Genomic DNA, 22144 nt, shown 5'->3' with positions numbered 1-22144 from the left:
CTAGACCTTGCGTAAGAACGTTAATATTTTCAGGACTTCTATTTATAGTGTACAACTTTCGTATACGACGTCTGAAAATTATTGACTTTAAAATCGCGTTATGGTCGCCTACGAAAATATCAAAGATTCACGAAGATAAATTAGCCAAATAAATTCCTAAAAAACGAAGGCTGACCTGTGGGGTTGGGGTTCGCTGATCGCCTTGGCGTAGATCAGGGGCGAGAGGCCCACGGCGATGGCGTAGATCCAGAACACGGCGATGTATTTCTCGATACTGCTGTGAGTGATGATGTTCTTGTACCTCAGGGGTTGCGCCAGCGAGGTCAGGCGGTCGACGGCGATTGCCACGGTCACCAGGACGCTCACGCTGCACAGCGCGATCACGATGCAATAAGGGATGATGCACAACGTCGAGACGCCATTTTCTGGGAGCCCGGAGAGCTCCAGCTGCATTCCAAAGGGCATGAATACTCCGATCTGCGCGACAGTAATATCGAATTTCAGTCTACGCTACTTTCGAAGTCAATCTAAGACTGTGGCGGCCATTATGGTCCCCCCAGTTTGCAACCACGCGATGAAAACGAATAAAATACAGTATAAACTATTATTTCCAGCCGATTTCGACTTGAACGTATAGTTTATAGATCGTGAAGTTTTTAATTACTCCTGAATTTTGTTTATACTTTATACAGAGCCTGTTCAACAATTTTTTAGTTGGAACCTCGCGAACGAAAACAGCCGGATGCGCCGACCTTGTTCTCACCCGCGCGCGTGCTTCCGCGATAAACAATGAAAGCGCAAGGAAATGCATCGGCGGAAATGAAAGCTTCGCGATAACGCAGCGTTCGAAACTTCGCCTCTGAATTGCGTTTTATAAAACGTCGAGCACGAACGAGATACGGAGCGCCGTAAATGTGGCGTAATTTTGAAAACAGACCGACACAGAAGCTGCTCGTAAAGCCATTAACCCATCGTAATCGGATATTTTGAAGCACAGTCGATGATATTGGGCGAATTGTATCCGGAGATCTGTGGGAGAGGTTCGAATCGATTAGCTGACTAATTAAAGTACTCGATCTTGAGGGACAATGGGGCTCTTCAGTGTCAGTGCCTCCTTCGAATTTGACGTAGCTGACAGCGCGCTATCGGATTTAAATTCGAGTGATTTTTATCGATTCGTTTCCGCAGATAAACGCGGCACCCTCATCCTTTTGTTTATTTATTTTTATCGCTGATGTAAGCTTGCGTTTCGACAGAAAAATTGTGATTCCCTTGTAAAATTCACGCACGATACGAGTAACCTTTACAATGTAATGATACGGATAAATCGGTGAAAGGGAACACGTAATCGAAAAAACAGAACCGGAGGAACCCAAAATGGCGGAGGCGGAAGTGGTCCCACCCAGAGGCCTCTGAAGAAGTTTTTCATTTTATAGTTTACATCGCTTATGGGCTTGTGATTTCCAATTTGAATAGTACGTGTTCGTTATCGAAGCATCGTGGTTGTGAGTTTGTTACGTGGAATACGGCTTACCCCGAAGTCGCTGACGGCTAAAGAGACCAGCAAGTAATTGGACGCAGTACGCAGCCTCTTGTACCTATAGAACGCCGCCAGGATAATGGAGTTTCCGGTGACGGTAATTGGTGATAAAATGCAGACTATTGACACCGCCAAAACCACCGAAATTGGATTGACGTCGAGCCGCGTATCGATCTTGGTAACCGTCGGTAGAAGAGCGGTCGTCAATTCCCCGGAAACGGTGGACGGCAGCGGGTCGGTAGCGGGCGTTGACATTGTAATTTGCAAGCTTCAAAGCCCGTCGTTTCTCCACGGCTCTGCGTTTTCAAGTAAGATTCCGCTCGTAAACGCGTCCTTCGTGGGACGACATGGCGCATCCGACCAACGCGATAGAAATTTCGCTTGATTGGAATTTTAGTCCCCGTCTTCTCGACTCAACGCGCCATCTTCCGCCCCCTCCACGTCCAAACGTCCTGAAAAATTACATCAATCCTCAGCGACACGTCCACAAATCAATATTGCAATTTTACAATCATACAACCACAAACGCAACACGTAACTCCGATAATAAGAATTGTTTCTCCCTTAGGGAGGTTGGATAATCAAAAAGTAATTGTAAGAATTATTTCATGCTTTGTTAAATTCTTGTTTTACGCAAGGTACGGTCACTATTTAAATTATGCCTCGACAATATTGCAATTTTAGAATCATACAGGTGTACACACAATTCGTAGCTTCAAATAAATTATTGTTTCATATACGATATGATCACTATTTTAATTCGAAATTTTTTTTAGCGAACGATATTCGAGAACTGATATAAATCTGTGAATGAAAGTAATGGAATATATGATCAAGAATAGGAACAGCGATCATTTATATTCTTCAAGTCAGTAATTGGGACAACATTGATGTCTCGTCTCAATTTTCATGAATCCACGACGTTCATTTTATCCGCCATGTTTTCTATACGTGTCTCGTTACAGAGAAAATAAACACAGCCTTTTTTATTAAGAGACGATGCGGTATAATCATTCTGATACGATTCGCGATTACTTTTTTGCGTAAAATAAATGCAGAATATTCTCCAGCAAACTCGTTTCGATGAAACCTGCACGGTAACGAAAGGATACTGATTACGTCGGGCAAACTTTATCGAAAATATTCCGAGGGTTAGTTAAAATTGACGGAAGAAGGTTGGAAAATGAAAGACAAAGGAGGACGGAGGAAGAGTGGAAAACTCAGACAGCAAAGACAGAGGGGATGATATTGGAAAAAGCTGAGCGGCGAAAGTCGAAAGTACGAAAAGTCAAGAAAGTGTTATTCCGATGCTCGGAGAGTTTAAACTGTGATGTTGGAATGTGCTTTTGAGAATCCTCTGAAAGCGAGCAAACGAAAAAGACAGAGAACGGCGCAAAAGAATCCCCAGCAGCTGGAAATACGTAACTGCGGAGAAAGAAATATTAACGAACGCGTTATTTTCATTATACGAAGGGAAACTTTTCCCTGGGAAAATCCCGAACCACCCAGGAGAGCTGGGAACGACGATCTTTTCAATGCAAAAGTCTGGCGGTGACCCAAAAAGCACGACAAGTTGGTTTATACGCGGTATATCGATCAACACCGAGCAAAACATCGAAACGTCTTTTTTGTTCAAAGTTTTTACAGAAGTTAATTAATCGAAAGATCTCAAGAATATTTAATTCTATCCTCCGCGTTGAATCTTCGGGGCTTTATAGCTCGACAATTGAATTGCTATTGCGTGGGAAGTCCTCGAAATTTCAATTCTGAAGCTTGAACGGAGTTGTCGAAGTTTGCGTATAAAACTTGAGTCCTCCAAGTTTCCAAGCTCACTCGTAGAAGCTGAATCTTCGGAATTCGCGTCGTATAAAGCTTTTAAAGAGTCTTTCTAGCCTTCTGACGTTCATTATTTCAACTTTCAAATTTTATTCGACTCAATAATAATAACTGAACGAACCCAAGACCTTGGCAGGTTGTTTTTACTTTCAACGACTACTCGAAGCTATTGATAAATAAATTCAGCGTCAAGTTCCACAGCTTTTAAAGGTTTCTAAGCATTTACGGACTTGAACTCTGAGAGCTCGGCCCTCGAAGACCGTCTCGATCGCATTAATTCAACTGGTCGACGGATAAGGGTGCTTTCACTAACCTTTCGCGCTTCCGTGCGAATCGTCCAGCGCCATAGTAGACTTTGACGTTCGTCTCTAATGTCCCCCGGCTGTTTGAAATCCGGATTCAAGGCCGCGGGTGATAAATCCCTCCTGATATCACCATCGATTTAAGACAACGTCGCAGCATCCGGACGGAACCAGGAAATTACACGGTCTCGGTAACGATTTCACCCTTGACCCTGTTTTCTTCTATCAACGTTTCCGCTCGTGGATTTATGCGTCCTCACCTTTGCCTCGAACTTTCTGAAACAAACATCCGCATTCTGTTGCGATTATCCCCCGGTTACGAAACGGTTTTTAATGGCCGAGCAGTTGTTCTCTCGATAAATCAAACGAGCACGCGATTACGCGCAACAGCTGTGCATACACAGTGTCTGGCGAACTCGTGGAACGCATCAAGTGCCCCGATGTGTTCGTAGATGCTGTAATTACAACCCCCTAACCATTATAATTTGTAGCGTTCTAAATTACATTCCCCCAATTACAATCGAATTTGTCACTAAACTGTGTGACGTGGCATTTTAAAATTTGGTCGAACCGCGATCAGAAATCATCCCCCAAAAGTAGTTAAATTAAATTTGAACAGAGGCCTCGTGAAAGTCTGCAAAAATCTCGAGCGAATCGGTACAGTCGTTCTAAAAACCCTGTTTCGAGAAAAACGCGTTCAAAATTTTGCGCGTAGTCAGCAGCGTGGATACTGTATTCTTTAAATCTGCATAATTCCAGCAATTTTGGAACTCTCCCCTCGATATTTAAAAACTCACAGAATATTTGAAAGGATTTGTGAATTTCTCCCAAGAAAAGTGCAACGGTGAATAATCTCAGATTTTAATATACAGTCGTACGGTGTATTTGCTCCACCTAAACATCCTTTAACGTCGAAACTGTGCATATCTGCGAACGTAGTAACTCGAAAACGAGAAGATAAAAAGGAGGAAACGCTCCAGACCTCTGGTGACGATTCGAGGACTGTCATCAAGCATAGTTCCCGTCAGGACGTTTGGCGATTCGGGTCTTAAACGCGGTTCCTCTCCGCCGTGTAAATTGATCCAGCCATAACAGACACTGGGTCCACCATTGAAGAAACACAGTAATGTAAAGGAAGGGGTTCGCTGGTTTATATTCACCCGCACGTCTTCCATTATCTCGAATTTGCAATTCGGATGCGGCCAACGTTAAAGCTCCCAGAGACAAATGACCGCTGGAAGGGTTAACCGCTCCCAGCGTCGAGAACGTTTTCGAGCTTATCAGAATCAACGTACGAACGACCACGCTTGGTTCTTCTCCTCTTTTCCCCGGGCCAACGCTTAATTAATTCGCGTGGATGCACATTTCGACGCGGCGCTGTTTTCTCGCGAGTCCATTACCCGTTTCGCCGCGTTGTAATTAAGGCCGGACTACGGGCGTTCTTCGCCAGGTTTCACGCGATTTCGCCAAAACGACACGTTCGTCGAACTTTGCTGATTTTGCATGGAACAACATCTAATCACGTATGGATAAACCACTTTAATGTAGCGCTAGCCACCCTCGAAATCTGCAACAAGCACTATAAACGGCGAAGGAATAATGTGTGTCGATTAATTTCGTATTTACGTGGCCGTTCAGGATGTATAAGGAGGGCTAGAATTATTTAATAATAATGAACTCTCAAAATCTCGTCGGAGTGTCACGTGCAACTAGAAAATCTCTGAAACAGTCTGAGCTAAAAAATGTGAGGATAAAAGTAAAGCAATTTTAAAATGGTATTAATCTTCCTGGTTTAATTTAAGTGATAATATTTACAATAGAGTCGACGTTTAACTGCTTTCGAAGTCCGTCTCTGTGGCCTTTCAATGGTCTCGCGTGCTGGTAAAACGCCGAATTCGTTTTCCGTTTGTCGTTCTTATCTAGCGTAATCCTTTTGGTCTGTTCATGATTAAAGCTTTACAGCCGAGATCATTAACAGTACATTTTGTATCCGACTCAATTTCAGTTTCCCCCGTTCCCCGCGTTAAACTTAATGGATCTCCCGCTTTGATCTACGCTCGAGACATTAAAATCACCACTTTCGAGCCTCTTAATGTTCAACGGATTTCCATAAACTCCGTTTATTCCATCAGCAATCTGCTCGTCTTTCGCACTTTTGTGACACTCGTAAAACGTTGCATTTCCAATGTACACCGCATCCATTATGTGTTCAGTTTAACGGTCCATAACTTCCTTATCTTCCGAATTAATCAACCTTCAACTACAGACGAGGTATACGAGTAGACCTTCCACCCAATATACTTTTTCGGTCCATTTTAGTGGGGCTCTAGAGCCCCATTACCATTTTCACACATTATATTTTCGGTTAGGAATTTTTTTCTCGAAAATGGATAGGATTTCGGGGGTATGTATATTCACCGAAAATGATTGTAATTGACCCCCACAACCGAAAATAATTTTTTCAGAACAATTTGAAATTTTTTAATTTTATCGAAAAATTTCACACCTTCTCGAATTTTTTTCTAGAAAGTGAGTAGGATTTCGGGGGTATGTGTATTCACCAAAAATGATTGTATTTGACCCCAGAACCTAGAAATAATTTTTTTAGAACGATATGAAAAATTTTTTTTTCGCCGAAAAATTTAGGCACCTATCCCCTGTCGATTTTTCTTAAAAATTCGTTTTTCATTTTTAATAAATTAGTTTGACGCGCTACGGAAAAGTTGTCTAATACTTTTTTGTAGGTATCCATGAGCTCTACTTCAGAAAAAAGTTTCATTGAAATATATTCACAATTGTAGAAGTTATGACTGTTTGAAAATTGGACCATTTTTATGGGGTTTTTCTCATTTTGCGAGGTCAAGGGCCAACTTTTCGAATATTTTTGCGATTTGTACATATTCTTGACTAAAATACGCGTCGTTTGCTTTTTTAAACATCAAAATCGTCCAATCCGTTCAGGAGTTATGATGTTTTAAAGATTCGCATGAAAATTCGGGCAGACATTTCTGGCCAGAAATTATATTTTCAGTGAGGAATTTTTTTCTCGAAACTGAGTAGGATTTCGAGGGTATGTGTATTCACTAAAAATGATCGTAATGGACTCCCCCGACTAAAAATAATTTTTTCAGAACGATTTGAATTTTTTATTTTTCGCCGAATTTCTGCACCTCCGAATGCCCCTTTTTTATAATCCTAACAATTCCATACTCCTAACTACACAACAGAGAAATCAATTTACCATAAATTGTGAACATATTGCTAATATAAAATACGGTATTGATCATATCAATTTTTATAACACTCTAAGTTAATTATAACCTCGCTTTCTTCTTGTACTCTACGAGTTTCACAAGTAAACTTTTATTTACGTATCTACGCTGGAACGTTCGAATCACAATGGGCACAATTAATTACAGAAATACGTCACCGTTTACGAAGCAATTACCAATTCGTTTCATCTATATGGGCGATTCCGAGCACAGCGACTAAATAAATCACCAGCGACAAAATTAATTTTCTCGTTAAATTCGAGCAAATTAACAGTTTGTAGCCAATACGCCCGAGCGAATGGTAATGAAAGATTATTTACAAACCAATATGTGTCGCTGCAGTGACACTGTTCGCGACACCGATTGCACCGTTCCGTTGAAAAATTGTTACAGCGATGGCGGCTGCTACCAGTCGTTCAGCGTCGACAAAGGTGATACATGGCCGACCGATTAACCGCCAATGCAACTAGCACTCTACGCCGTATATTTTCTCCCTTGGCTTTCCCTATTATTTTTTCACGCATCGTAGGGTGGCTTTGACTAGACTGAAGGTCGCTGCGAGGTAGGTTAATCAATGGAACAACCCTTCCGCTCGCTTTCGTCCTACCAGCAATTCTCACTCCCATTTCTTGAAGCCCATTTAACATTCAAAATCCTACTGCAACTCTTATTAAAAAAAATTTGTATAATCCACAGTGATTATTTGTTCCAAATGCCAACAATAATTCGAACTGTAAAGGTTTGAAACTTTTTGAAGGTATTTCTCACCCTCTAAAGTTGATCTAGAAACAATAGTACCAGAGTTTCGTAATTATTGAGACGAGATCTCCCAGTGTATGGTCCTTGTTAGCTTCTTTGTTACGTAAATTCAAATCTTAAACACACCTGAAGAGACACGTGACAGTTTTCAAGGCAGCGCGAAAGAAGACTCTCGAGGACGTCGACGTTCTCCGATGTCAAAGGACACTTGGAATCGTTTTTGTTCACTGGATCTGCGTCGAAGCGCCAAAGAAAGGAATCGGAGCGGCAATTTACACGCAGATACACGTCCGGCGTACTACTTCCGTTTCGATGGAGGCCTTCCGGTAAAAGATGACCGGAACCGATTCGAGCTTTCGCGAGATCGATCCGACGTTAACGGTTGGCGGTTCTGCAACTGTTACTTCGAACACGTCGAAACGGATACATTCTCTGCTTATCTCCCCTTTCTATGACTGTCGCTCGCGGAAATTTACGTAACCCTTTCATCAGTTTGATAACGACAGGCGTGACGTAACGGGTGAACATGGATGAATAATTTCTGATCGATCGAATTTGAAACAGCTCGCGTTTCTGGCGCCGTGGATTCGAGCAACGTCGTCGTTCACTTTGGATTTGTGGGACACGCGTGTAGAATCTGCTAAGGATAGATTATAGCAGCTAGAAAATATTTCTAGCGAATTAACTTTGTACTCAAGGTTGATTCGATAGTAAAATGCAAAATCTTTTTATAAATATTTTTAAATAGAATAGCTCGTCGACAAAGAGTAGCTATTATATGACAGGGTAAACTTTCCAGCGTTTTTCAAACACTTTCTATCCAGAACTTTTGCCGAACTCCCTTGAATGGAAGTAAATTAATGTATTTTCGTGACAACATTTTAACGGATAAAAATAGAAATACTGCATCGAAAAAGTAAGTTTTCGTATTTTATATATTTTTACGTTTAGATAAATAAACGTTGAAACGGGGGATGTTGGAAATTATTAAAATATAAATAATTCCGGGCAAGTTTGAAGAACGTGTTTGCTTACTTAACCAAAGTATTGTCTCTGACGACCCTCATTGATGACCCACGCTGCATTCAACGTGTTAATGACGTCTCATTCAAAGCTTTCGCGTAGCTTCACGCGTCGAAACTGAATAACGAGAATCGATAGACATTTTCCACCGAAGACTTTGAATGGCTCGTTCGAACAACTCCGAAGTTACAGGCCACGAGAGAAAAATCAGCCTCTATATTTACACGACGGTGTACTCGATCGGATAATCGACTGATTGGTGAAACCAGACACTGATAATCTCCACGAAAAATCGTAGAAGCATAACTTCCTTTGAGACGACGAAAGATTGGGAATAAAAATGACAGCTTGAATAAAAGCCAAAAAACGCCTGCCGTCTTTCAGGCCATAATCCGAAGATTTGTGGCTTCTTTCGTTCTTTTCTTTCGCGTCGAACGTCGCGAGGTCTTCCAACAATGGCGAATTCGCTGGTACCGTTTCAATTCCCAGGAGGATCGATCTCGAAAGCGGCCACAGAGGTCTAAGGTCAGCCTGCCGCTTCTCGCGGTGCCGGGAAACATTTTGGTAGCTCGAGTTGTTTTCATCGCGACGAATTTTCCGCGCCATTGTCGGCCAGTTTTCTCCCTTTTTTCCACCCTTCGCCGGACGAAACAGAGGCCCGCCAGCCGGATAATTTTTCAAAGGGACGCGCGGAACCAATCATCGGGAACAGGAAACGAATTTCCCTTGTCAGGAATGACAAACGGCACAACAGATTGGTGTCAGCGCGGTTCCTTTCACGACTGACGATTGTATTTTTGATTCCCGAACCAGGAACCGTTTCGATTTCCGATATAACCGTCGCTTGATTGGGGGATGGGACGTTCGATAATCAACTTTCAGATTGAACATCCAATCCAGCCGTCTGATCCGGACGACCGTCTTTTTGCCTCCGTCTTTTTCCGCGCGATTTAATTAAGCCTTTCGATAATCGGAACGGAGGCAAAGTCGCCTCCTATGACACGGCGTATACTGAAAATTCGATTAGGGCGGCGCTACGAGGAAGTGCTTTCGATTATTCGTTTCGTTACTCGATTTTTCCGGAGCCCGATGCTTGTTATCGTGGAAGATTAATCTCGAACGATAATATCAGTCTCGCGAACGGGGGAGTCTCGTCCGGTTACACGAACGCTTTTGTTATTCGAACGTTTGCTTCGTTGTTCAAACAGAAAATATTTTTTGAGATTACAGTAAATATTTGTAATTATATACGTAATGAAGTATTGTAAGTGAATATCAATTTTTTCCTTTAATCTTTTGAAATTAATGTGAAATCATTAATGTTGGGCAGCGAGTCGTAGATTCGCCAGAAGCTCGCGTCAACATCGACAATACACGCTATTACAAATTTCTGCAATGGAGCTACGTTGAATATGCATATTGAATTATACTTACAAGGACGAATTGCTTCTAGGATTTGTCGTTATGTATGACGGATGGAGCAAACTCAGTATGGCGAACGACAGAATAGGAAGCAACGAATTTCTGTCAATTCTGGCTGCGAATCGAGGTTGAAGAGAATTCGTTTCTTGATAGAAAATAAACTTTATAGATTTCGTAAGGTGGTCTTGAAACGTCTCGTCGAGGCTGACGTTCACGCATCAAACAGTCAACAAAGGGTTAAGGGGTAAAGTGCGTCGATCCATGCGCCATATCGGTTCTAGACGAAAATAGTCTTTGTCGCTTTATGGCGATGAATATTTAAAGCATAACTCATCTTTGGGCCGATGCACAGCGAGATATTTAAAGCGATGGCGATCACGAATTGACACGCTGATTAAACGAATCGTGCGTTATTGCAAATCAAACCGGACCGCGATTTGGCCATAAATTAACGACGAGCGCTGCTGGAAACATTTACAGATCTTGCAAAATGGAATTGCGTCAGAAACTGTACCGATAGAAAAATGCTAATTTTTCTTAGCAACTTTCTTTCGTTAAAAAAATCGTCGCTACTAGGAAACCCAGTTTCCGATTAACGAGAATCGATTCGTTTACGAATTAAACAACCGTCGTGGGTTGTTTAACGTCGCGTCCGGAGGGGGGATGAAATTTATTTGCGAATAAGCAGCGGCAGCGCGTCAAACGAAACCATATCGCGTTCGGGTAAATTAATTTCACGCGAATCGAACGCTGCGGGATGTATGAAATTATCGAATCTCGATACTGGGCTGAGATTTTATAAAATGTTCACTTTTAAAGCGATTTTACCAATACTCGATATTACCGTGGAATTTTCAGGGGAAAATAATCCGACGTATCAATCTTGTTCCGTCGTCTCTGCTCACCCGACCTCGTATTCGTTACTTTCGCTTTAAATAAATTATTATTTATTATTTGTAACAAGATTCTTCTCCCAACTACCGCTTGTATTTTCCAAATTCTTTGAAAATTCACCCTAATATTTATTGTTGATACGGCTGTATCCTGTGTACAATCATTGCCTCTATTGACATTTCTTTATTTCACTATTGAACCTGCACACCTGAGCGTGTTACATATCTGTCATAATAAATCACTCCCGATGCATCGTTTATAAACTTTAGAATAACATTAATTCTATTTGGAATACAATAATATGTACACCATCGACGCATTCAATGTTTCTAGCTTTCACATGATAATTTGTACAAAATTCGAGGGAAAATTCGCTCGTCACAAAACGAAACGAAACTCGAACTCTTTTCTTTTTGATATCTCCGCGTGCCAGAAATCTTTCGAACGTTTAATAGACATTTCACGCGCGAGATAACCATCGAAACAATTTTTTTTATCGCGATCGAAGCATTCCGTTTTCGGTGGAACGTTAAATATATTTTGCCCCGGCGATGGCAGTCGATGCGAAACAGCGGATCGCATCCGGCGTACGGGAATCCGTCTTTCGTTCCATTTATAGATGACACAGATATCTAGTTTCAATTTCAACGTATCGCTAATCAACTTGCCCTTGCCACAGGGGAAATATAACGTCGTCGAATTTGCAATTCATTCCGCGTAAGAGGCAATTACCCCTAACGCAGCCTTTCCGCGGCGATGATCGAATGACACTCTCGCGACGCGCTCGAAACAAATTATGTTAAGCGCGTTAAGTGTTCTGTCTCTCGTTTGCCGTGCACCGATATGAAATTATACGGGGATCGCTCGCGACGGAAGACACGTCGGGAAATTCGATGAAATCCTCGAAACGGGGAAAGCGAGGACCCATGTAACGATAGAAGGACAACGCGGTGCAAATTCGATGGAGATTCTTTACTTGCAGCGTCATAATTCGTACGTTAATATCTATCGTTAGTGGAATTTTGCGGGGAAATGAGTCTGGAACATTTAGAATTGTTTTGTGAGATCATAGATCCTCGCATGGAAGAATCTGATCGGTGAAATGGACAATATTATGTAGTGAGATAGGTAGCGAACAGTAAAGTAGACACGTATAAGCACAATGTACGCAACCACGGGATACATAACAGTAGAGCAGCATCATTTCTGGTCAGACTAACATAATACCGTGCCTTATAAGACTAGTACAATAGGGTTGCCCCAGGCCGTGCGAGTAGAATAGGGTCGTTCATGCGCGGACAAGCAGAGTGTGTGGCGTCTCTCGCCAGACTGGTAATTTGAATTCACATGTGTTCCTCGGGTACTACTGACCGTTCAACTGTGCATTAAAACTTTAATAATTGTTCAGCGAGCACGAGCAATCTTTACCGTGCATTCAAAATGTTTTCTTGTTTTCGCATTTAAAGAATATTTAACATTATTTTAAGGAAGCAAGAAAATACGAGGTTTTAAATAGGAAATATATATCGAAGATGAAAGGGGAGAATCTTCAAAACAGTCTAGCAACGCGTATTAAAAATACTAAAACTTTAGACGAGTGCAGTTCCGAAACTACTAGTGTTTTATCCAGTATTGAGCCATTGTTAGCGGCGGCAAACCTTCCTTTTTAAAACGGCTTTTGGTTTTTGGCGATCCGACTTACCGTTTTCGAGATATCGTAATTTATGTAAAAGGTTAATTTTTTAAATTCCACTCTCCGTCTTGCGAGAGCCTATTAACGCGTATTAAAAATACTAAAACTTTAGAGGCGTACAGTTCCGAAACTACTAGTGTTTTATTAATTATTGAGGCATTGTTAGCGGCGGCAAAGCTTCCCCTTTAAAACGGTTTTTGGATTTTGTCGATCCGACTTTCCGTTTTCGAGATATCGTAATTTATGTAAAAGGTAATTTTTTCAATTCGACTATCTCTGTCTCCGTCTGACGCGTCGGACCTCCTTCTCGCACGTTGACCCAGTAACCGAGTGACCGAGTGATGTAATATTTACTATTTACTACGAGCACGTGCGATCAACGACCTTGCCAAGACCGTAGTGATCTCGCGAGCGCAACAACGAAACGTAAACAAACCCTATCTCCGAAACTAGCCACCGCATCGACTTGAAACTAAAATCGCTATATCTCCGGAACTAATAAAGCTATCGACTCGCACAAACGCTCATTTTAAAGGGCATTTCATCCTCTATCCAATGAATAAACTATCTACTACAATTTATGCTGTCTTCTATGTTTAATTTGAAATTTACTTTGATACTATATAGTCAAAGAAGTTTCAGCAATCTCTATCGATTCTACGACCGGATGTGCGATAAAACTGGACCATAAATTGTATATTTAATTGTAAATGAACTTAAATTTGTATACAGGATGTTTGCGTAATTACTAGTCAGCATTTTTTCCGTAAATAATTGTTCTGCAAGTTATTTTTACGACTGGTTCAGGATGTGAAAATATAATCGCCAAGAGTCGATGGAGGTAACTATTTGAATTGAACTTCCGGTGTTAGCACGCGCCAACGGGGCAAGGAAATTTCGATAGTACGTGCGGGAATGCGACGTCGCGACCGTTCAAACAGAGTCAATCTATTTGAAACGAAGAAAGGAATTTACATAATCAATATCGCTCGCGATTGAAAATTCGGTACGCCGCATAGCCGATAATAGTCTTCGGTATTGTATTTACAGCATCGTAAAGAACAGCGGGAAACGGAACTGCGAGACCACGTGTCACGGATATTGAAATCCAGGAATGGAATCGCGTTCGAAAGAGGATGCGTTATAAATTATTAAATCTCGATGACGCGAATTCTCGTTTCGTTATGACGTTAATTAAATCCCATAATATGTGTCTCTGTAATGATTAATTTGCAGTTTATATTATTCAGTGACCGCCTAAATATCTCCTTTCAACTTTCAGACACTTCAAATACATTCGTTTGTGCTTAGATCACAATTTTCTGTACTTTTAATAATTTTTTAATTTCACTTATAGCAGATCCAGATTTAATGCGTGGCAAAGGAAGAAACAGCATTATTTTTTGGAGTATTCGAAAGAAAGATGTTCGAATCTGTCTTCTCGTCGCGGACGGCGCAAAAAAACGAGCTTCTCTCTCTCCTTTGTCCCAATTCGTCGCACGTAAATCGTATTAATAATGAACGGGAGCCCAGCAGTTACGCGTAGCTGTCACGAAAGGCGTAAAATTCGCGAGGAACGCGCCAGTTTTTGCCGTGTGGTTCGGGCTCTGCTGAAGGGCGAACGAAAGGGGTGTTATTAATGCCACTCGGAGCAAAATCTCGCATCCAAGGACAGGCCACCTCGCAATCCCCTGGATGAATATACATATATTCATAAGTCGGTTCTCCTGTACGTGAAAAATCGACACACGGAACAGATTTATATCGCGTTTACTCACGGTTGTCGTTCATGTGTCTTTCGAGCTGTCGTAGGCTTGCGTAAGTTTCGAGAGGGGGGGAAAAAATAATATGAAAGTAGGTTAGGCAAACGTGACTGACGGGTAAGACCCAAACTATTTCGCGACGAGACCTCGCCAGTTCCGAATCGAGTTCAAAAGTTTCCAAGCAAACTTGGGGGATTTGCGCAGGAGTCCTCTGATGTGGTACAAGATTGACGTTAGCCTCGAAAGATGATTACAAGCATATGTTTGGCGTACGAGGGAGTATATACTCTCACGCTTGCCTCTGAAGAGCCATCCTTTAAAGGAAATTTCCTATTTCCGGGAGTAGTTCCTCCACAGTTTCCTTTTTGCAAACCTTCTTCTTCTCTTAGTATCAATTGTCTGCAGAAACGTTTTTTATAAAATATATTTAAAAACCTCTGCCTCGAATTTTACTAGAATTTGCCCAGAATTAGTAAGTGTGCTCGCATAAGAGGTCTAAATACTCGCTATGTTGGATCGTGTTTGTGCAAACGAGCAACAGGTATCTAATGTTGGTTTAATCGTTTAACCACCTGGGTATAGAGCTTCCTTTAGGAAATAATCTTTAATGATGTAATGAATATTGTAATGAGAGAATATATAGTTTATATGGAAAATTTAGGGGTTGCAGTGAAATCTTCGACATCGAGAAACGAACTCGTTCTTCCCCTATCTTTGCAACTGTTTGTTCTCGTGTGGGATCTAATATTCCGTTGGTTAGTGGTGTATTCTCTCAAGTAACGCTGGGCATCTCCTGTGTATCGCAAACTATGCCCTCGACCGTGTACACGACGCAGAGAATGCATACATTTGCATACGTTGCGTTGTGCTGCATGTGCCATGTGCACGCAGCGAAATTGACGCGGAATGTTGCTCAACGCTTGCTTACCCTGCTTATGAATTCACTTATTCATAACGTGTTTCATCTTTCTCTCGCGTATGGGTCGAACAGTAAACAAAAAGATTTCTTCGCGGATTCTTCCACCAAACTTCTTACCCTATACAAAGCCAAACATCGACAAATCGAGATTCATTTCTCTTCGTGAAGCCTCCATGACTCGTAGAATAAACAGAATTTTTATAAATCAACCCCCAAAACTCGAAACAATTTTTATTACAATTAATCAAGAGTAGTTTATTCGAAGAATCCGCGTGCAACGCCTTTGTTCGCGTTTCCCTGTGACCCCTAGAGGCGAGGGTCAGGGTTTGAGCTTTATTAAAAATCGTCGCGCGAAACTGCTCGATGAAAACGAGCGTTTAGCCGCGAGTTCGCCTCCCCTTTGAATTTAAAACGTGTTTTTTGAATCGTTACGTTTCGAGTGCGAGCGTCGAGACGCGTTTCGTTCGACTTAAAGTAACCAGTGGCACGTCTCGGTTCGCAAGAAGGAAAATTAAACGGAAACGAGATAAAGGAACACGTGGAAGGAAATGTTCCTTTTTTTGCATCCGGTCGGTGAAAAATGAAATACGAAAATGACCGAACAAAGCAGACAGCTTGTCGGTTATTCATTAACGACGCATTGACGTTATCGATTATGCGAAAGTTCAGCGATTTTCGACGCGTCTTCGACCCTAATTCATTATATGGTTATTAATGCACCTGCATGGGATGTTAAAGAAAGAGTCTAGGAAGATTAATTAATAAAATTTCACTTATTTGAATAGAAAAAATGAGATAAATCCTATGGAAATTAAATGCAAATATTTTTTTTTAAATTACACGAGTGATTTACTTTATGTGGGATATATTCTTACGTCGAAGAGTAGCTAGATGTATGAGTTTATCAATTTCGTATAGTTCCAGGAGTTATTCGAATGATTAACGAGATCCACGAGCAAACTGCAGAAGGTGAAAACTTTCCTCCATGTTCCCATCGAGATTCGGATCAAGTTCGTATAAATTTTAAGCTCCGTTCGGACTTTACGACGGGATGAGATGAGATGTTTATCGATCAATCCTCGAACGCGCCCTTAAATTTAAACGGCCATCGAGTCGAGTCGCCAGGAACGTTTCGCCATTTATGATACGGAAAGGTGCCTTTTTATTTAAAAGACAATCTCTCCACGTTGTTCCAGCAAACGCCAAAAATCAGAAATTAGAAGAAACACAGATATTCGACAAATATTTAATAGTATTTGCGAATAGAAAAATATTTATTGCATGAGATAACGATAATGTTCGAATCTTCTATTTAAACATAATTGCTGATTAAATGGTGTACTTGAATTAGTAGGGTAACTTAAATAAAAATCGTTTTAATCTTATCTCGATCGTATTAAATTGCAAGTACTCTTGAAATAATTATCAGTTATTTGAACCGAATGAGTGTTATAATACAGATTAAATACACTTTAGAAGAATTCTAGGGTTCTATTCTGCGCTAAAAATTGATTTAGATTATGATGACAGCATTTTAACAGGCGCCAAAGTGGCGTGGGCGGAACAATGGCAGACATGACAGTCTTTCGCCGTTCCCCTCAAGTAGTTTGCAGATGTTTATGCAAGGAAAACGCGCGAAGACATCGTCCCTAAGGACTTTCCACCCTGGAAACCAACTATATCGAGGAAAGTGGGGATCGATGCTCCTCCAAAGAGACGACAAGCGTATTCTTAAGGTCGACAGTTAACGAGGGAGGTTATTGAACCCGGAAACCCAGCAAATTTTGTACCTTAGCCTCAATTTACATCTACTAAAAATATTTAAAAATCATTCAAATTGATACTGTGAATAATTACCTAAAATAACAAACATCTGAATTCACCAGTCACAGTACACAAAATTATCTTCTTAATAAAAATACACCAGTTTGAGCATTTTCTACACACGATTTACCAACAGAATTCTAATTCTTTCGCCTGGAAAGTGGCGTAAACGTTTAAATAGGGTTAAGAGCCATTGTTTTAAAGCAACAATACCTCTCGACGCTGATTCTCTAGCTATTTTGGAGAATTTCCGGCGGACTTGATCGCGAAACAATAAATTTAAGCTCCCTGGCGTCCGACTAATTACTCGCGGAGGTTCGTTTGTAGACGTAGATGGCAAAAAGTCCCTGGCGCGATAAGAACCGGAAATATCGAATTGCTCGACTGATTTATTCCACGACCTTGCAATCTCGCGCTGCTCGTTCATCACCCGCAACGTCGAGCGTTTAACGTGCTTAATAGAGCCCTCTTGTTCTTGTAAAATTCGCGGAATGCACTCCCAGACACGCGGTTGTTTCGTATCTTTTTTCCCCTACGGGTAATTCTCTCGTTTATGACTCCATTCGAACTTGGCCGTTTCCGTTTCTGCGGTTTGTCGAACCGGCGCGTTTGTTCGCGCGCCCGATCGCTGGTAAACTTTGACCTTATCGCCCGATCGAAACAATTGTTTCGCTCGACTGTAACGACTGTTTGACGTATTAATCGGTACGAGAGGATTAGCGGAGCTAGGTGCAAATGAATAGCCCGGTAATTTACGATCAACGTTTCGAGCATGGATTCGATTTATCGGGATTATTCGGAGCGTCGCAGGAGGGCACGATTATTAACAGAATCGAGTTGCAATATTCCAATAGTGATGGCTGTAATACTATTTTATCTGAAAATTATGACAATTTAAAGATTTCAGATTTTGTATTCAGAGTTACATCGAAAGGTACAAGTTTTAAGAAGTGTGTATTTTAACGTAGCCATCGATGTAACAATTTTTTTAGAGAAAATACTAAATGTTGGTTCCATGAATGGGCGTTTCCAGTGGTTTTTAAGGGATGAGGGAGCTTTATATTGGACATAGATTCCAGCCATCAATTTTGCTTAAAGGTTATTCGAAGAAAGGTGAGAGGGTGTCGAAGCAACCTTCGCGAGAAGTATTTTGTCACTTAATTTGAACCCAGCCTGTCAGTCTTCTGTGAAAACCTATCTACGATAATCATAATAATTCTACTTAATATGTAATATTATATACTCTTATACCGATTATTGTAAACAACAGGTGGCTAGACTAATCCCACTTAATATTTGACGTGTTATTGACTATATGGCTTCGTGGTGGTCGCTTTAAACGATAGGTTTTCACGGAAGATCGACAGTCTAGGTTCAAAATAGACGACAAAATGTTCCACGTGAAGTTTACCTCGACACCTTCTCACCTTTCTTCGAGTAACCTTTAAGCAAAATTGTGGACTTAATCGATGCTCGATACAAAGTTCCGTCGTTAAAAATTCACAGAAACATTCGAGGGTTAATGTGAATTTAACGTTGTCAATTGTTCGACGATCCTCGCCCTATCATCCTTATTATTTTTATTTCGTGAACGAAGTAGTAATATATCAATTTAAAAGAGATACATGTACTTTAAATAATATTTAACTTTCCCACATTTAAGTCGAGGAATTTTTAATTATTAAAGATTCTAACACTTTACAAATTGGCTACATTTTTCACGGATAATACTTTCAGAGAATTCGATAAAAAACCCGATTTTTCCAACGTTCATAAAATCCTTTTTCAAACCGCGCCACGTGGTTTGATGGCGCAGAATAGTTAATTGAATTCGATATCGATAACCGCGAAAGGAGAATGGAGAAAAATTGTCCTGGAGGGGCCAAGCGATATCGAATCGGAATAATTAGGCGAGGGTCGATCACACTAAAAGCTATGCGCGCGCTATTTGATACATGCTTGGGAAATATGCAGAGACCGTCGAATTAATCTCTTCGGAGAGATATCGCGGGCATGGAGACATGTGGCAAATTCGAAACTCCGCGATGGACATTGTAGATCAAGGGGAACAAGAATGCGTCGTGGAATTTAGGATAGATCGATGAGAGAACCGCGGATTAATTAAGATCCAAATCGGAGACGGTCGCGTTCTCGATGGAATTCCTTCATGAATTAGTAGCATTTTCCTTGACGAAATCTGTTTCGTGTGATTTATACTCTGATAAGATCACGAGACATTAACAATTTTAAAAAATTAAACGAGAGAAGCTTCGTTGTGCAAACTAGCAACAATTTTGATAACACTATGACGGCTTGGTTTTTATTTTTTAATAGTATATTTTGGGGTAGAGAAATGCTCGACGATTATTGTAAATACAGGGTGTTCGGCCACCTCTGTGAAAAATTTTAATTTGTTAATTGAGGCTTCGTTAAAAAGTTATAGAAACATTTCCGGCCACATAGTATATTTTCGGTAAAGAATTTTTTTCTCGAAAGTGCGTAGGAATTCGGGGGTATGTGTATTCACCAAAAATGATTGTAATTGACCTCTGCAACCAAACATAATTTTTCCAATAAGATTTGAAATTTTTTAATTTCGACGACTTTGTCCACCTTCTTGAATTTTTTTCTCGCAAATACGTAGGATTTCGGAGATATGACCATTGATAAAAAATGATTGTAATTGACCCCTGCAATCGAAAATAATTTTTCCAGAGTGATTTGAAACTTTTCAATTTCGCCGTAAAATTTAGGCACCTATCCCCTGTCGATTTTTCTTAAACATTCGTTTTTGATTTTTAGTAATTTTGGTTGACGCTGTACAGAAAAGTTGTCTAATACTTTTTTATAGGTACCTATGAACTCTACTTCAGAAAAAAGTTTCATTGAAATATATTCATTATTGTAAGAGTTATGGATGTTTGAAAATTGGACCACTTTTATGGGGTTTTTCTCATTTTACGGGGTCAAGGAACAACTTTTCGAATATTTTTAGAATTTCTACATATTCTACATTAAAATACGCGTCGTTTGCTTTTTTAAACATTAAAATCGTCCAATCCGTTCAGAAGTTATGACGTTTTAAAGATTCGCATGAAAATTCAGTGAAACATATCAACGCTATGGTCAGACATTATATTTTCGGTAAAGAATTTTTTTCTCGAAAATGCGTAGGATTTCGAGGATATGTGTAATGACCAAAAATGATTGTAATCGACCCCTGCAACAGAAAATAATTTTTTCGTGAATGATTTGGAATTTTTTAATTTAATTTTTTAATAACTTTTTAACGAAGCCTCAATCGACAAATTGATATTCTTCATTTTCGTCTTATTTTGGCCTCTAGAATCTCCCATTAAAATTTATCCCAGGGGTGGTCGAACACCCTGTATAACGAAGAGATTCCAGAAAAATAAAGAGCCCCAGCGAATCCAGGGCGTATCGCCATGATAAATTCAACGCGTCTGAATAACTCGCTGCGTTTATATTTTTAACAAGGCCTGAATTTCGCATTCGACTTTAGGGACTCGCCCCCTGCATCTCGTAGGAGGAGACTCGTGGGTAGTAAGGGTTGTTCCAGCCGAGAATTCAATTTCGTTCGTCAGGTTTTCGCGCAGCGGCGAGAAAAATTGAACAGTTAATAATTAAGGAGCCGCTTCTCGCGTGGTCAAGTTTCATTTCCCTTCGAGTCGAACATGTAACACGTAACTAAAACTTCGAGTTGCTCGTTTGATGGACCAGTTCGTTCGCGAGTTTGCTGCTTTGCTCTCTAAAGGGACTCCAGCGAACCGTCGTAATGAAATTTCTGTGTGACGTTTAGGCTCCCTGACGGCTGAAAGGGAATTCTAAGTCAAGGCATGCTCGACGACGAGCAAAAACGACGGACAATTTATAAAAGTACAGAACCGGGGGACCTTTGGAGTGCATAGGCTGGTATAATGTCTCCTTGATTATGGTAAAAGGATTCTGGAACAAGAGTGCTGGAAGTATTCGATCCATGAAATTTCTTTTCGCTGAAATTCTTGGAATCTTTCCATCCACTTTCGGTGCTGACAATTTTCTTGTCACTTTGTCCTTCGGTCGGAAAAAATAGAATTCTTTACGAGGTCTTTGAGTTAATTTTGACGATAATATATCGGGTCACCAAATCTGCGGCGATCAAGTTGACTGTGGACACCTGCTGTTGCAGTTTTATTTATGTTTGAACGTGTTTGTTTAAAGTAAGATAAGGGGATGACCTAATACTATAATAGGGTGATAGCTACAGCGGCGAACGCAATTTGGTCAATGAAAAATTCCCATTCATGGTACCAATCCACATACGGTGTCAGTATACTGTTTGTTTGCCACGCTCTATTAAGGTTGCGGGTTGTTGAATAGCATTGTGGGCAGATTCGACGCTGACACGCCTACGTCATCAGCGTCACGGCGCCAGGGAACACCTACGATACGCAACAATTCCTTCGCGAACGTTCTATGAATAATAAATACGGATCGCAAACAATCGTTCGCGACTTGGTTGAAAATTGATCACGCAAACCTTGGCCTCCGCGAAAACGATCGATGGTGATAATGACACTATCATCTAAAAAATACAATTCGTAAAATCCAACTCGAATCGAGCCGTTTTTAATCCAAGATCGTTTCAAGTCGGTTTAGGTGGTCGTCGAAAATTGTGCAGGGAAAATGTAATAATGACTGTTAATTTTCGTGGAGCCAATTATTCCACTGTTTTCTCTAGAAACATCCAGACATTTCGCGACACGAAACGAAAACGTTGGATCTGAAATGTTCTTTGGCTGGAAACCGAATCGGAGAAGGAAAATTTACGTTCGTAAATTTACATGGTGCGGGCACGGACGGGAATACACGTAATATATTTTCCACGACAAGGTTT

At 40.8% G+C, this 22144-nt stretch overlaps 1 protein-coding gene across 2 annotated transcripts in view; it reads right to left on the bottom strand.

Annotated features, from left to right (window-relative positions):
• LOC143350408 (uncharacterized) overlaps positions 1 to 22144 on the bottom strand; it is an 89824-nt gene that overhangs the window by 10929 nt on the left and 56751 nt on the right. The window contains exons 2-4 of one of the 2 annotated variants that reach the window (XM_076782542.1): positions 3690 to 3954; positions 1535 to 1992; positions 176 to 477 (exon numbers count right to left, since the gene is read on the bottom strand). In XM_076782542.1, coding sequence (XP_076638657.1) covers positions 176 to 477; positions 1535 to 1795 — 563 coding nt within the window. In that variant the 5' untranslated portion in view covers positions 1796 to 1992; positions 3690 to 3954. The remainder of the gene's footprint in view (positions 1 to 175; positions 478 to 1534; positions 1993 to 3689; positions 3955 to 22144) is intronic. The other variant, XM_076782544.1, reaches the window with a different exon arrangement.

The sequence above is a fragment of the Colletes latitarsis genome, chromosome 14 (assembly GCF_051014445.1).
Source record: "Colletes latitarsis isolate SP2378_abdomen chromosome 14, iyColLati1, whole genome shotgun sequence".
Lineage (NCBI taxonomy): Eukaryota > Metazoa > Arthropoda > Insecta > Hymenoptera > Colletidae > Colletes > Colletes latitarsis.
This window is presented reverse-complemented; position numbering and strand designations above follow the sequence as displayed.